The sequence below is a fragment of the Nymphalis io genome, chromosome 25, assembly GCF_905147045.1.
Source record: "Nymphalis io chromosome 25, ilAglIoxx1.1, whole genome shotgun sequence".
NCBI lineage: Eukaryota > Metazoa > Arthropoda > Insecta > Lepidoptera > Nymphalidae > Nymphalis > Nymphalis io.
This window is the reverse complement of record NC_065912.1, coordinates 5,905,671-5,918,278: the sequence shown is the minus strand read 5'-3', so window position 1 is coordinate 5,918,278 and position 12,608 is coordinate 5,905,671. Positions and strand designations below refer to the sequence as shown.

Here is a 12,608-nt window from a genome sequence, read left to right as displayed (position 1 = left end):
CTATACTAACGAAGCAGTCGCACTGTCCTTATATTTTTATTTTAGAAGTCACACCACTACTTCTTTCCGATTATATCTTAATCTTTTTTTGTGTTTAGTGACTTATTTTCTAAAGTGTGCGTGGTACTTATCCATGTGTGAACACATTATGTGTATTTAAATTATTATATTTTTTGTTCCAGAGTCATTTAGAACGTATAGTTCAAAGACCGGGTGGTAGACCTAGCGGTGCGCCTGCGTTACCGCCCCCAGCGCCTACGAGGTTTCACACGCTCTTCGAACTAGGAGCAAAACATTCCAGAACTACTCTCACACCACGACATGACATCAAATCGACGCTTGCTTGTATCGCTCTTGCGGTAAGTCTCAACTATTTTGCCAAGTTGTACAACACATATACATCAAGTAGTACACACATGTAAAATAGTTCTCATACTCACCATTGGAACACCTTAATAAAAATTACTTTTACAAGCATATTTAAAACGTCAGCTTATAAAACTACTCTTTTAGGTCTACGTAAAGATTCTAATGGCTTTTGAGCCGACTTAGAACCGATATGAAACTCAATACCTATCTTATGTCAGTATATAAATGACACACTGGGGACAAATTTACCAGTGTTTCAATTTTCAATACGATTACTATTATAAATATTTTGTTTTCTGGCTCAGTATATAATATACTAGCCACCCCGGCTTTACACGTGTCTAATAAGGGTCTAAATAAAATGTTTATATTGTAATATATAACAATGGGTTTACGTGGCATACGCAAGTAAAGCTCATAGTCGTCATGATTTTTTCCAACACCTTCAACAATTATCGTCATATTTCAGCCAATTTACACAAAACCTTAATGAATTATACATCAAAACCTTCCTCGTAAAACATTCTGTCCATTGATGAAAACCGTATGAAAATCAGTTCGGTAATTTTTGAGATTATCGCGTTCATACAGACAGACGTGGCGGGAGGACTTTGTTTTACAATATGTAGTGATTAGTGTCCATTTTTTATTATTAATGTTTATAAATAAATACTATAATATCTCACAAGTAAAATAAACACGATTCTCATAAAACCAACGCTTACACAGAATGGAAATCCATATAAATGTTAATCTATTTTCAGAAAAGACCTTCAAAGGAAATAATTTGCTTTTATAGAATAATATTAATTATTATTTATTATATATTGTATAATATAGTATTCTAAATGCAAAAATAACTCCGTCTCTATTACGCTTTCACGGCTATAAAACTAAACCGAATTTGATGTAATTTGTTATAACGCAAGCTTTAACTCCAAAGAGTCCTCCTTAATAGGCTACTTTTTCATAACTGACCTGACTGATTTTTTTCTGAATTTATATTTAGTTTTTATTAAGGCTACTTTTATTACATGCAATAGAAAATAATTACAAGTAAACTTTAATATTAGAGTTAAAGTTATTGTTTTAAATAATATTTACTAGACAACTTTTGATATAAGATAAATACGAATCGCGTTAGTGCAAATGTTAGTACTAATATTAAATATATGAAATTTTACTTCTCCAGGTGGCCCGATCCAATAAATCCCTTAACATATCTGATGTAGATGAATGGCGTAAAGACAATGGTATGATTGTAGTTGATATTACATCGGATGACGCTATTAATGTAAGAACAATGCTTTGTATGCCTATTGTCAACGCTAATAAGGACGTTATTGGCGTAGCACAATTGATTAACAAGGTAAGGTTATTATTATTAATATAAAATGTCTAAATTGTTGGATTTTTGTGTTGACTTATTGTGTTCTTCGCCTTACACAAATATTGTGTAAACGGAATTAGAAATATGTTTCTTAAGGCAGTACTTCATTTGGCTAAGTGTATTCGTATCGCTTAGTTTGATCAAACATTTGTTATATATTTGGCATATATGTTAATATTACAAACATGTCCATTGTCCAACCATGGATTGAACCCGCGAATAGGAAGTCAAATATAGCATCATAATTACAATACCAATGACCTTATTGCTTTATTATAGCTTTTAACTACATATAGAAGATAAAAAGACAAGATACGTATCTGATAGTAATTTATAAAATTAACTCTACAGTTTCAGGCAATGAAGTGAAATTTCGGTTACTCGATTTAAGTGGTATTTGCGGGTAGAATCACATTTAAGTCCCCTAAACTTGGATATGTATCAAATAATCTGCATTAAATTTAAGAAGTTTTAAACATTTGCAGGAAAACGGATCTCAGTTCACGGATGGCGATATATCAATATTCGAAGCGTTTGCCATATTCTGCGGTCTCGGTATTCATAATACACAGATGTATGAAAACGCATGTAAATTAATGGCAAAACAAAAGGTAAGGCTTGAATAAATTAAATATAAATATTTTAGTAAAATTATTTGGTGGTAAGGCTTTGTGCAAGCCCGTCTAGGTACCACCCACTTATAAGATATTCTATCGCCAAACAGCAATACTTTATAGTGTTTTGTTCTGGTTTGAATGGTGAGCCAGTGTAACTTAAGACATAAGGGACGTAACATCCCTCATCTTCAACAATAGTTCTCAAGGTTGGTGGCGCATTGACGATGTAAGGAATGGTTAATATTTTATTACGGCGCCAATGTTTATGGGCAATGGTGACCATTTACCATCAGATCTATTTATAAAAAATAAAAAGATTAGTTTAATTAGACGTTGTCCTGCTAGTGTGAACGAAACAAATTGGATACTTTAAAAACCTTCTCCATGAAAAAATATATAAGTGCCAAATTTCTGTGTATATATCCTGGGACATCCTGGGACATTTTTCACATACGGCCATCTGATCCCAAATTAAGCTTATATATACTAATTGTCTTGCTAAATTTATTAAACTGGACTGGCTATAGCCTATCATGAAGTGCTACTGCTTCCTTCTCCATGCAAAACATATATATTATATATGATATGGTGACTAGACAAACGATGACAAAGTTTATGAACCTAAAATAGATATACGAGTATTTCAACATACACTTTTGTGTATATGTTTTATACGATTTTATCATATAACGAAAAAAAACTGTATGAAGCAAAGGTTCCATGAGTTTTCGAGTATAAATATTGAGCGATGATTGTGATTTGTATAACTAATATTCATATTTTATTTAAAGGTAGCATTGGAATGTTTATCGTACCACGCCACGGCATCAGCGGAGGACACCCACAAGCTCTGTCAAGAAGTCATACCCTCAGCTGAAATCTATAATCTCTACAGTTATAAATTCCATGGTATGTTGGATTCTAATAATATTATAAATAATAACAAACTTAAGTTTATCGCGTTTTAATTCTTACCAAATATAATGAAATATGTTTTTTTAGATTTCGATTTATCGGATGAAGACACGTGTAGAGCAACATTGCGAATGTTTTTACAGTGTAATCTAGTTGAGAAGTTCCATATACCCTATGACGTAAGTATACACGTATTGTACATTTAAGAAACCAAGGTTAATATGACGTGTTAACATTAATTAAAATAACTGCTACGCGCGTTATCACCCGCGTTAAACGTTACTGCTTCCCCCGTACGAGTCTTAGCGTATATATACATATTATAACGCTAAGACCTATATTATAACGTTGTGATCTAACGCAAAAGGATTTTTAAATCGGACTGATTATTCGTGTGATTAATGCATTAAAATAAAAACATGCATAAGTAATTGAACAAATTACTTTATATATGTAATATGGTGATTTTTTTAATTTAAATAAATACAGCTATCCTTTAAATAAATGCAAAAAATATAAAAGTAAACTGAAGAAAATGTGTGAAAAACTATGAATAAAGGTCTGGATCTTTATTAAAAGACGTAGAATATATATCTATTTCGATAATTTATTTTAATAATTATTTGCATCTGCATTTCTACTATTAAATAATTTTTTTTTTTAAATTCAAGTATAAAATAATATGTTCAATATTTTGTCGCAGGTTTTATGTCGATGGATACTAAGCGTTAAAAAGAACTATCGTCCAGTGAAATATCACAATTGGCGACACGCTCTCAACGTTGCGCAGACAATGTTCGCGATGCTCAAAACTGGTAAAATGGAACGCTTCATGTCTGACCTTGAAATCCTTGGCCTATTAGTCGCTTGTCTATGCCACGATTTAGACCATAGAGGAACTAATAACGCCTTCCAGACAAAGACAGAGAGCCCTCTAGCGATTTTATATTCAACATCAACGATGGAACACCATCATTTCGATCAATGTGTCATGATTTTGAATAGCGAAAGCAATAATATATTTCAAGTAAGTTATGCAAATTGTTTAATTTTATCAAATAAAAATTTTTCTATGTATATTTATATGTACCACTACTATAACACTGAACTGGATTTTGAATGAGTGTTACCGTTAATTAATAATGTTCAAATTAGAAATATAATTTCTATAAAAAATCTTTGACCAATCTGACTAAGCACTGTTCTGATTAAAATATATATTATAAGTCTAAATTAACCTTACATGAGAATGTATTTTTAGGCATTATCGCCTTGTGATTATAAAGACGTAATGAGGGTTGTGGAAACAGCAATTCTATCAACGGACCTAGCAATGTACTTTAAAAAGAAATCAAAGTTCCTAGAATTAGTTGAAAACGGTGAATTCGACTGGCAAAGCCAAGAAAAGAAAGAATGTAAGTTATATACAATTTCATTAAAATAAAAGTTTTTTTTCTTCTGGCGAGAGATAGGCCCAAGTGGCAAAAATGCAAGGATATTAGCCGAAGGTATAATCTATCATGCTCGGCTTAATAAAATAAATTCCAAACTTTTTCTTTACAAAGAAGAAGAGGATTAGCAGTGAGACTTTTACGGGCTTTTATTGTAGATTTATACATAAAAATACGAAATATATAACAGTATAGATAAAGATGTGAACTATTTAATTATTAACAAAACCTTACTTGGTGGCGGTTCACTTGGTTGAGCTTAGTGCAAGCCCGTCAGGGTAGGTACCATCCACTAATCATTATATATTCTGCCGTCAATCAGCTATTGTTGTGTTGCAATTTGAAGGGTGAGTGTACCGGCGTAACAGCAGACACAAGGGGCATAGCGTCTTAGCTCTCAAGGTTGGTGGCGCATTGTAAGAAACGGTTAAAATTTCTTACGGCACCAATGTCCACGGTCATAAGTGACCATTTACCATCCTGTGGCCCATTTGGCCGTCAACCTATTTTATATTAAAAAAAAAACTTCATTCACTTTGTGAGGCTTTGTTAAAGACCACATAAAACAAATGATTATGTGTTTTCTCATACAAATTGAAATATATTTATTTGTAAGTAATAAATTTCGTTTGTGTTCTAGTATTATGTGGTATGATGATGACAGCCTGTGATGTATCAGCAATAGCTAAACCTTGGGAGGTACAACACAAAGTCGCTAAATTAGTAGCTGACGAGTTCTTCGATCAAGGGGACTTGGAGAAATTGCAGCTAAATCAGCAACCTATTGCAATGATGGACAGGTACGATATCAGTGTATTTGTAAATATTTTACCCTTCATATGATTTACTATATGTTACAATATGTACTTCCTTACTTCAATAATTTTTATTAAAATTTGTTTATATCCATAATCTAAATTGGCAGACTTGCTCAGCCGTCACTAATTCGTTTCTGGCTTACTTAGAAGTTAGAAGTCTAGTATTTTACGTTTATAAAAGAAGATAAGAAAAATCGTAATAAAAATACTTTTTCATAGATAACAGCAACTCCTTTCCTATAATATATCTATCGGCCGTACACTATATAGATAGGTTCTTCGAATAATTCAGTTATGACTGACTCGATTAGGCTGATCTTTGTTCCATCGTCCCTAAAATCGGTAACCGTCGAGGTTCTCGGAGCAATAATAAATAAAGTTGTAATAACGCACTGTTCGTAAATAAATAATGAAATATTTAACTTAGCTTGTTCATTTATATTATAGAGAGAAGAAAGATGAATTACCTCAGATGCAAGTTGGTTTCATTGACATGATCTGCCTACCTTTATACAAAGTTCTCTCTGATACTTTCCCGTGGATACAACCATTATATACCGGCACTATGGAGAATAGACAACGCTGGCAGGACCTGGCTGAGAAGGTGGAAATGGGACTGACGTGGATTGACCACGACACAATCGACAAACCAATTGAAGAGTTCACAGGTTTGGCTATGAATACTACTAAATATATACTTGTATTATAAACCTAGAGTTTGTACGGTTAAATTGTAAGGCTATCAGCCCGATTTGACAATAATGCCTTTTGAGTCTGTTGCAGCAAACTGTATGAAACTACACGGGCTTGTATAAATGTATAATTAAATTTAAAACGGCTGAAACAATTATTAATATTTTACGATATAAGTAATTTTGTCAATATTGTATATCCATTAAAACTATGAGGTTGAGCTAAAGAAAAAAATATATTTTCCATTTTCCGATTGGAGACGTAAGACTACGGAAGTTTTTGTTAAGCAAATCTACCGATCGTATGGAAGTGGTAAAACTACAACCAAGACAGGCCACAAAAGTCTGCTAAATTGTGTCTCTTGCCAGTGTTATAACACCATCCCACAATAAATGTGATAAGGAATGATAATAATGACGTTTAACTATATTCTTTTACAGCATCAAATGAAGCTATCAAAGACGTAGAGCTGACGGTTACAACGCTTAACTGTACACGACCGGTGTCGGATTCCACCAGTATGGCACTTGTGAAGCCGATTAAGACATCCTTCCACTCCCTGAGGAGAGGGAAGCCTAGTAATTTCTCAAATAGACCCGCTCGGAGTAAACTAACTAGGTAAATTTTGTTCTTATCTTTGTTGCATTTTTTTTAATCGTTAAACGTGTTCTTAATATTAATAAATATTGTACTTGAAGTATTGTTATTGCATATATCCATAATAATGTTAAAATAAAGTTAAAATAACGGTCTGTAAGTCTTCTCCTAATGCGCTTGAGTTTGATCTTGTTCCACCAAGCTGCTCCAATGCGGTTGCTCCAATACATGTGTCAGAATTTCTTCCGACACATGCAGGTTTTCTTTAAAATGTTCTTCACGGCTGAGCATTGAGTTATAAACATAAATTAAGCACATAAAAAATATAAAAAATCAGTAGTTGCCTTTGTTTGAACCCGCAATCTTTAGTTAAAATTCACACGTTTGAACCACTAAGCCGTTTTGGCTGTAAAGACAAAGATAAAATGCGCTAACAATAAATCTATTAATGAAACATATTTCAATAACAAGGGAAATAAAACAAAGCGGTTATTTCTATATTTGTATAGAGATTGTATGATTACATTATCATCATATACAATCAAAGTAAATTAAACTGAATTAGAACTTCATACCTAACAATAACATTCACTAAAACTCAAAAGCGTTTTCAAAACTTATGACGTAACGATGTCTTTTCGCTATAGACAAAACATGTAAACTAAGACAGTCATATAATCGGAGTGAACCAAAAGTTTCCTTCAGATCCCTCTACGCGGCGCCAAGCTCACGAGAAGAGAGAGAGCGGATAGTGAGACCGACGGAAGAGAACCACGTGACGGAAGTAGTCTCGCAGACCAGCAAGGCATCTAAGCATAAGGGACGGTGAGGAACTTTAAATATGTTTAATTATAAAAATACTAAAATATTTTATAATATCATTGCTGCCGTCAACTTTGGTCTTTTTTGGTAAATAATCCAAGACCGCACACAAAATTCACATTAAGATAGCTTTCCTGAGGTGAACGTCCTATAAGACGTAGAAGATCATAGATGTAAGTGTAAGTAAGTATCATAGATGTAAGTAAGTTAAAACAGAAATTAAACTAATTAAATAATTTTATTTTCAGATTATGCCATATGTTGTGACGGTTAAGTTTCAATTGGTAAGCAAATTTAAATTGAAAAATACTTTATAAATTAATATTTTGATACGACTAAAATATATAGAGTATTATAATGAAAAGATATATATATATTATTATCTGTAGGAGCAGCCAAAGCAGTACAGAGAAAAAGGACAAAGTGAAACCGTCCAAATCAATCGACTAAACCAAAAACGAGGCAAATTAAATGATTTGTACGTAACTAGTGATGTTTCTTCAGGTTTTATTAGACACTATTAGAATAAACCTACATATGTAGTGAAACGTAAACACTTGTGTGATTGGGCAAAATTATTTTACATAAACCGTTTCGAATTTCATTATTATCTCTATGTTGCATTATAAAACAAATATTTGATTTCAAATGGAATTCGAAAAATAAATCATTGGATGGTTTATAATAAATGTATAAATAAATATTTTCAACTCTGCTAACTTATTAGTGCGACTTCTGAATAGTCGAAAATAAAGCAAATATTTATTTAAAAAAGATATCGACTTGTAAAACCGGAAGTTTTTTTGTAAATTCTATTTTCAGATTATATTTGCCAGTATCATAAGACGTATCTAATGCAATAAATTTTCCTTAATGATTTTGCTCAATCATACATTTTTAGAAGAAAATGATTATTTCTATTAGTTTCTTAATGTAATTCGTCGTTTTGACGTTAACAATGTTTCATGTAAAACAACTCTTAGATAAATGTTTATGTATTTGATAGACTGTGATCTAGTGTTACTTCACTAATATTTCTATTTAACCCTGTGTATATGAGGCCGTTATAAAAAATTAAAACAGTTAAAAATTACGTCTATCGAGTTTTGAATTCAGAATGAGTTCCGAATTGACATTTTATATTGAAGTAAATATTATGAATGTTTAAGAAAAAAAAGTAACGATTGAATTCATTAAAAGAGTATTAAATGGCAGCACTATAAAATGTTCATAATATTTCAAATTTATTGAGATTTTTATCATTTTAAAAATATATTTATTTATATTTTTATCACTGATCAATTATCTATTACTATAACATGATATATTATCATGTTATATTCGTCTCTTTCGTGGCCTTTGAAGCTATATTTCGGTGTGTTACCAACATTATTATATTTAAAATAGAATAAACTATCTTATAAGTTTATGATTTTTTTTGTATAAAAAATAAAAAAAAACTAAGTTGTCAATTGATTTGTATTTATTAGGCAGAAAGTATTATGATGCTAGTCGAGTTATTTAACTTAAGCTGTTATTTATATCTGTACGGTAATTTTTACGTCCACTTCGCTTATGAAGATATTGTGCAATAATAATACTAAAGAGACAATTATATTTAGAATTTTATTTAATTCATTGACAAGTTTTTTAAGTCAGAGATTTATGCATATTTTTAGTAAATTTATTTTTTGAAACATTATTTATTATTTAGGTTAAAGCTAATATAAAACTATATATATATATATATATATAATTATTTTCGTTATTTATAATATGGATATTTAATTTATTGTTTTTAACTACTTTCTATATAATGGTTGTTGCGATTAAACATTAAATAATCTTTCTGCGAATATCTAGATACATGTGACAAGTTATAAACTGTTTTTAATAATGTAATTGGAATTAAGAAGAAAATTAAAACTTTTATACGACTTACATAGTATATTAATATAATATATCCAGTTTAACCAATATAGTGACTTGTTTTTATCTCTTTCTTGCATAGGAGTTTAGCATTAGATAGACAGAGATCTTAAAAGATTTTTACAATATATATCTAAATATTTACTTGTGTGTATAAAATTATTAGCGAGTTTAGAATTGAAATGTTGTGAAATAGACTTTACTATTTAGAAGTATTGATGTTTGTAAAATATATGTGTATCTAAATCAGATTCTTAATCTGTAACCTTTAAAATATATTTATTAAATTGTTTCTTGGTTATCCCATTTTTACATAAATATGCCTATTAAATATTATCAAAAGGTATTTAAATTGTAAATTAATTTTATCTATTTATTATTTTGTTTGTTTCTAAATATATATATGTTTACATTTTTTTTTCTAAAGTAAACATTGAAAATTAAAATATTTATTCTATTTACCTATTAAACCGTTTTATTTCTCCTGATTTTTCGTCTTGTAAATTATTAAATGCATGATAAAACCAAATTATATAAGGCAGATAAATTTATCTTATTATTTATTGTTTGTTGATACAAACAAAAAAATAACGAAGTTATCTGATTAAAAAAAACAAACATTCGAGGAATTTTTTCGACACATTTCATGCCGTAAACTTTGTACCCATAGAGATTCCAAGTAGAATTTTTTTGAACAACTAAATATGTATGTATAACTAATCCTCTACATTAATAGAATTTGTAATAAAGAACTGTAGTTTTGGTTCTTTAAAATATCAACAAAATAAATTTTATTAAACTTCATGCTATTTGTTTAATTTTAGAACAAATTCTATTAAACTAGACCTATAATATTACTGAAAGATTACTAAAAAAAACAAGTAGCGATGTTTTGTATTTGTATCTCCTAATACATAAAAGTTTTTATACTATCTGTTGTAGACATATAAAATAGAAATGCTATCAGATTAAAAATGGTTGTTTTATAGAAAAATCCTATCGATTAAAGGTTTCAGTGATTATAATTATTGTGATTTTTTTTCAGTAGTAGATACGTTAATCCCCTTTTTAATTATATAGTATAGGTTGCAGCAAGACAAAAAAAACCGTCCATAGCACCTTGATTAGCTCCACTGTCATATCGTCATTCTGACCCTGCTTTGTTAATTACTTTCGACCTTCAGATTTCATCATAAAAATCGGGCGGATAGCGAAATACCAAAGATTACATTTTTTCAGTACGCTGTGCAACTTTAAACTTGCTTATGACGGTAAAGAACAAGATCCGTAAGTCATTACTTAAATACTTTCGACTTTAAATGACGAAAGTTAAAAAAATTGATTAATATGTATAATATTAATTACTATAAATTTATCTGGCTCAGACCCCACTCATACATAGCCTTTTGACTGATTTGATATATTCCTAGCTTATACCTACAAAATATTTAAAGTTTATAAGTATCTGTATGCAATTTATAAACCCCACATTTTTATTATAATCTTGCACCACTTATACTATATGATTTTTTTGGATATCCCTACACAAATAAATATTTTTTACAAGCCGTATGGTGTGGTTGGTAGATACTTTCCTTTCACGCAGAAGGTTGTGGGTTCTATTCCCACCCAGGACAGACATTTGTGTACATGAACATGTCTGTTTGTCCTGAATCTGAGCGTAATTATCTATATAAATATGTATTTACAAAAGAAAAGTAGTATATGTAGTATATCAGTTGTCTGGTTTCTATAGTACAAGCTCTGCTTAATTTGGGATCAGATGGCTGTGTTTGAATAATGTCCCAGTATATTATTATTATATAAGTAGTAAATACGAATGTACATGTGCACCATCAACGCTAAGCATTCTTTAAACCATCATATTAGATTACCATACTAATAAATCATAATATAGTTATCTCATTTTCCCAATGATTGAATGAATGAATTTCCCAAGACTTTTATTAAGACATTCAAGAACTTGATAGCTACGCTACTCTACACAAATCATAGTAATTACACATACAATTTATCATGATGAAATTTATTTATCCTGAAAATTACCAAGCTATATTTACAGATTATATAATTTATAATGATAATAATATTTTAAATAATATTGTAGTGAACAACATAGCAAGGGTTTTTTTACATGATTATGAATGTTAAATTAAAACAACATTTATATTTTCAAGTTTTTTTATGTATTTAAATCAAACTAAGACAAAATGAATCCTATATTATAAACTTTACTCAAACATCTAATATATATCTCTGGGCTTTTTCCTTGTGTACGGGAATTCTTCTCTCGTGTGGTATGGAGCATATGGATCTTCAACATAGTATTTAGGTTTTTTCCAATATCTAGTAACCATTTTGTCTAATAATGTATTTTGAGTTCCATTACAGAATACGTGTTGTCTCAAGCGTCTCTTCTGCGGGGGTGATTTTTTCCATAATTTCTTATGTCTACCAATTTTTGTTCTAATCCAACCTCCCCAGTGTAACCTAAAGAACCTTTTTACTACCGCTTTGACTGTCTTTCTTTTACCACTTTTCAGGCTGAATTTCGTGACAGTTCTGACCGGAACTATCAGATTCTTAGATATATCTAATATTTGTTTGTTATTTACCAAAGATCCATTTGGTAAGCCAGATGATATCGTATTAATTGAATTTAATGTAGAGAAACATCTCGGCTGGTTGGAAATAATTCTGGATGCATTACAATAATATGGTATTGTTAATGGTCGTATACTTCGAAAAACTGAAATAGAATAAATATATAACCTCAAAATGGGATTGTAAGAATAAATTATACAAACTGACTACAGCAAGTAGCGTATTATATGCTACACTGCTTTAATAGTATAACCTGATATTGCACAGCGGTACATTTTCGAACATCCGTTTTCTCTTTATAATAAATAATTTCTATTAAATAAATTTTGGAAAATCGAAACTAAAAGTAGAAATACGTCAATGTCAATTTTACACAGAGCTA

General features: G+C 30.3%; 2 protein-coding genes across 5 annotated transcripts in view; one reads left to right on the top strand and one right to left on the bottom strand.

Moving 5' to 3' along the window:
- The window catches only part of LOC126778087 (cGMP-specific 3',5'-cyclic phosphodiesterase-like), a 133,881-nt gene extending 123,912 nt beyond the window's left edge, over nt 1-9,969 (top strand). For 3 of the 4 annotated variants that reach the window (XM_050501454.1, XM_050501455.1, XM_050501456.1), the window contains 13 exons: nt 183-359; nt 1,562-1,738; nt 2,245-2,370; nt 3,168-3,285; nt 3,379-3,470; nt 3,995-4,318; nt 4,553-4,706; nt 5,383-5,542; nt 6,008-6,228; nt 6,694-6,871; nt 7,556-7,675; nt 7,921-7,956; nt 8,062-9,969. In XM_050501454.1, coding sequence (XP_050357411.1) covers nt 183-359; nt 1,562-1,738; nt 2,245-2,370; nt 3,168-3,285; nt 3,379-3,470; nt 3,995-4,318; nt 4,553-4,706; nt 5,383-5,542; nt 6,008-6,228; nt 6,694-6,871; nt 7,556-7,675; nt 7,921-7,939 — 1,866 coding nt within the window. In that variant the 3' untranslated portion in view covers nt 7,940-7,956; nt 8,062-9,969. Of the gene's footprint in view, nt 1-182; nt 360-1,561; nt 1,739-2,244; nt 2,371-3,167; nt 3,286-3,378; nt 3,471-3,994; nt 4,319-4,552; nt 4,707-5,382; nt 5,543-6,007; nt 6,229-6,693; nt 6,872-7,545; nt 7,676-7,920; nt 7,957-8,061 lie in introns of all 4 variants that reach the window. The other variant, XM_050501457.1, reaches the window with a different exon arrangement.
- Nucleotides 9,970-11,785: 1,816 nt separating this feature from the next.
- Nucleotides 11,786-12,606, bottom strand: LOC126778300 (39S ribosomal protein L35, mitochondrial). Its single transcript, XM_050501796.1, has 2 exons — nt 12,480-12,606; nt 11,786-12,371 (listed from the first exon to the last, which is right to left on the bottom strand). Exons 1-2 carry the CDS (start codon nt 12,499-12,501, stop codon nt 11,866-11,868), a joined length of 528 nt encoding a protein of 175 aa, XP_050357753.1. The 5' UTR covers nt 12,502-12,606; the 3' UTR covers nt 11,786-11,865.
- Between the last annotated feature and the right edge of the window lie 2 nt (nt 12,607-12,608).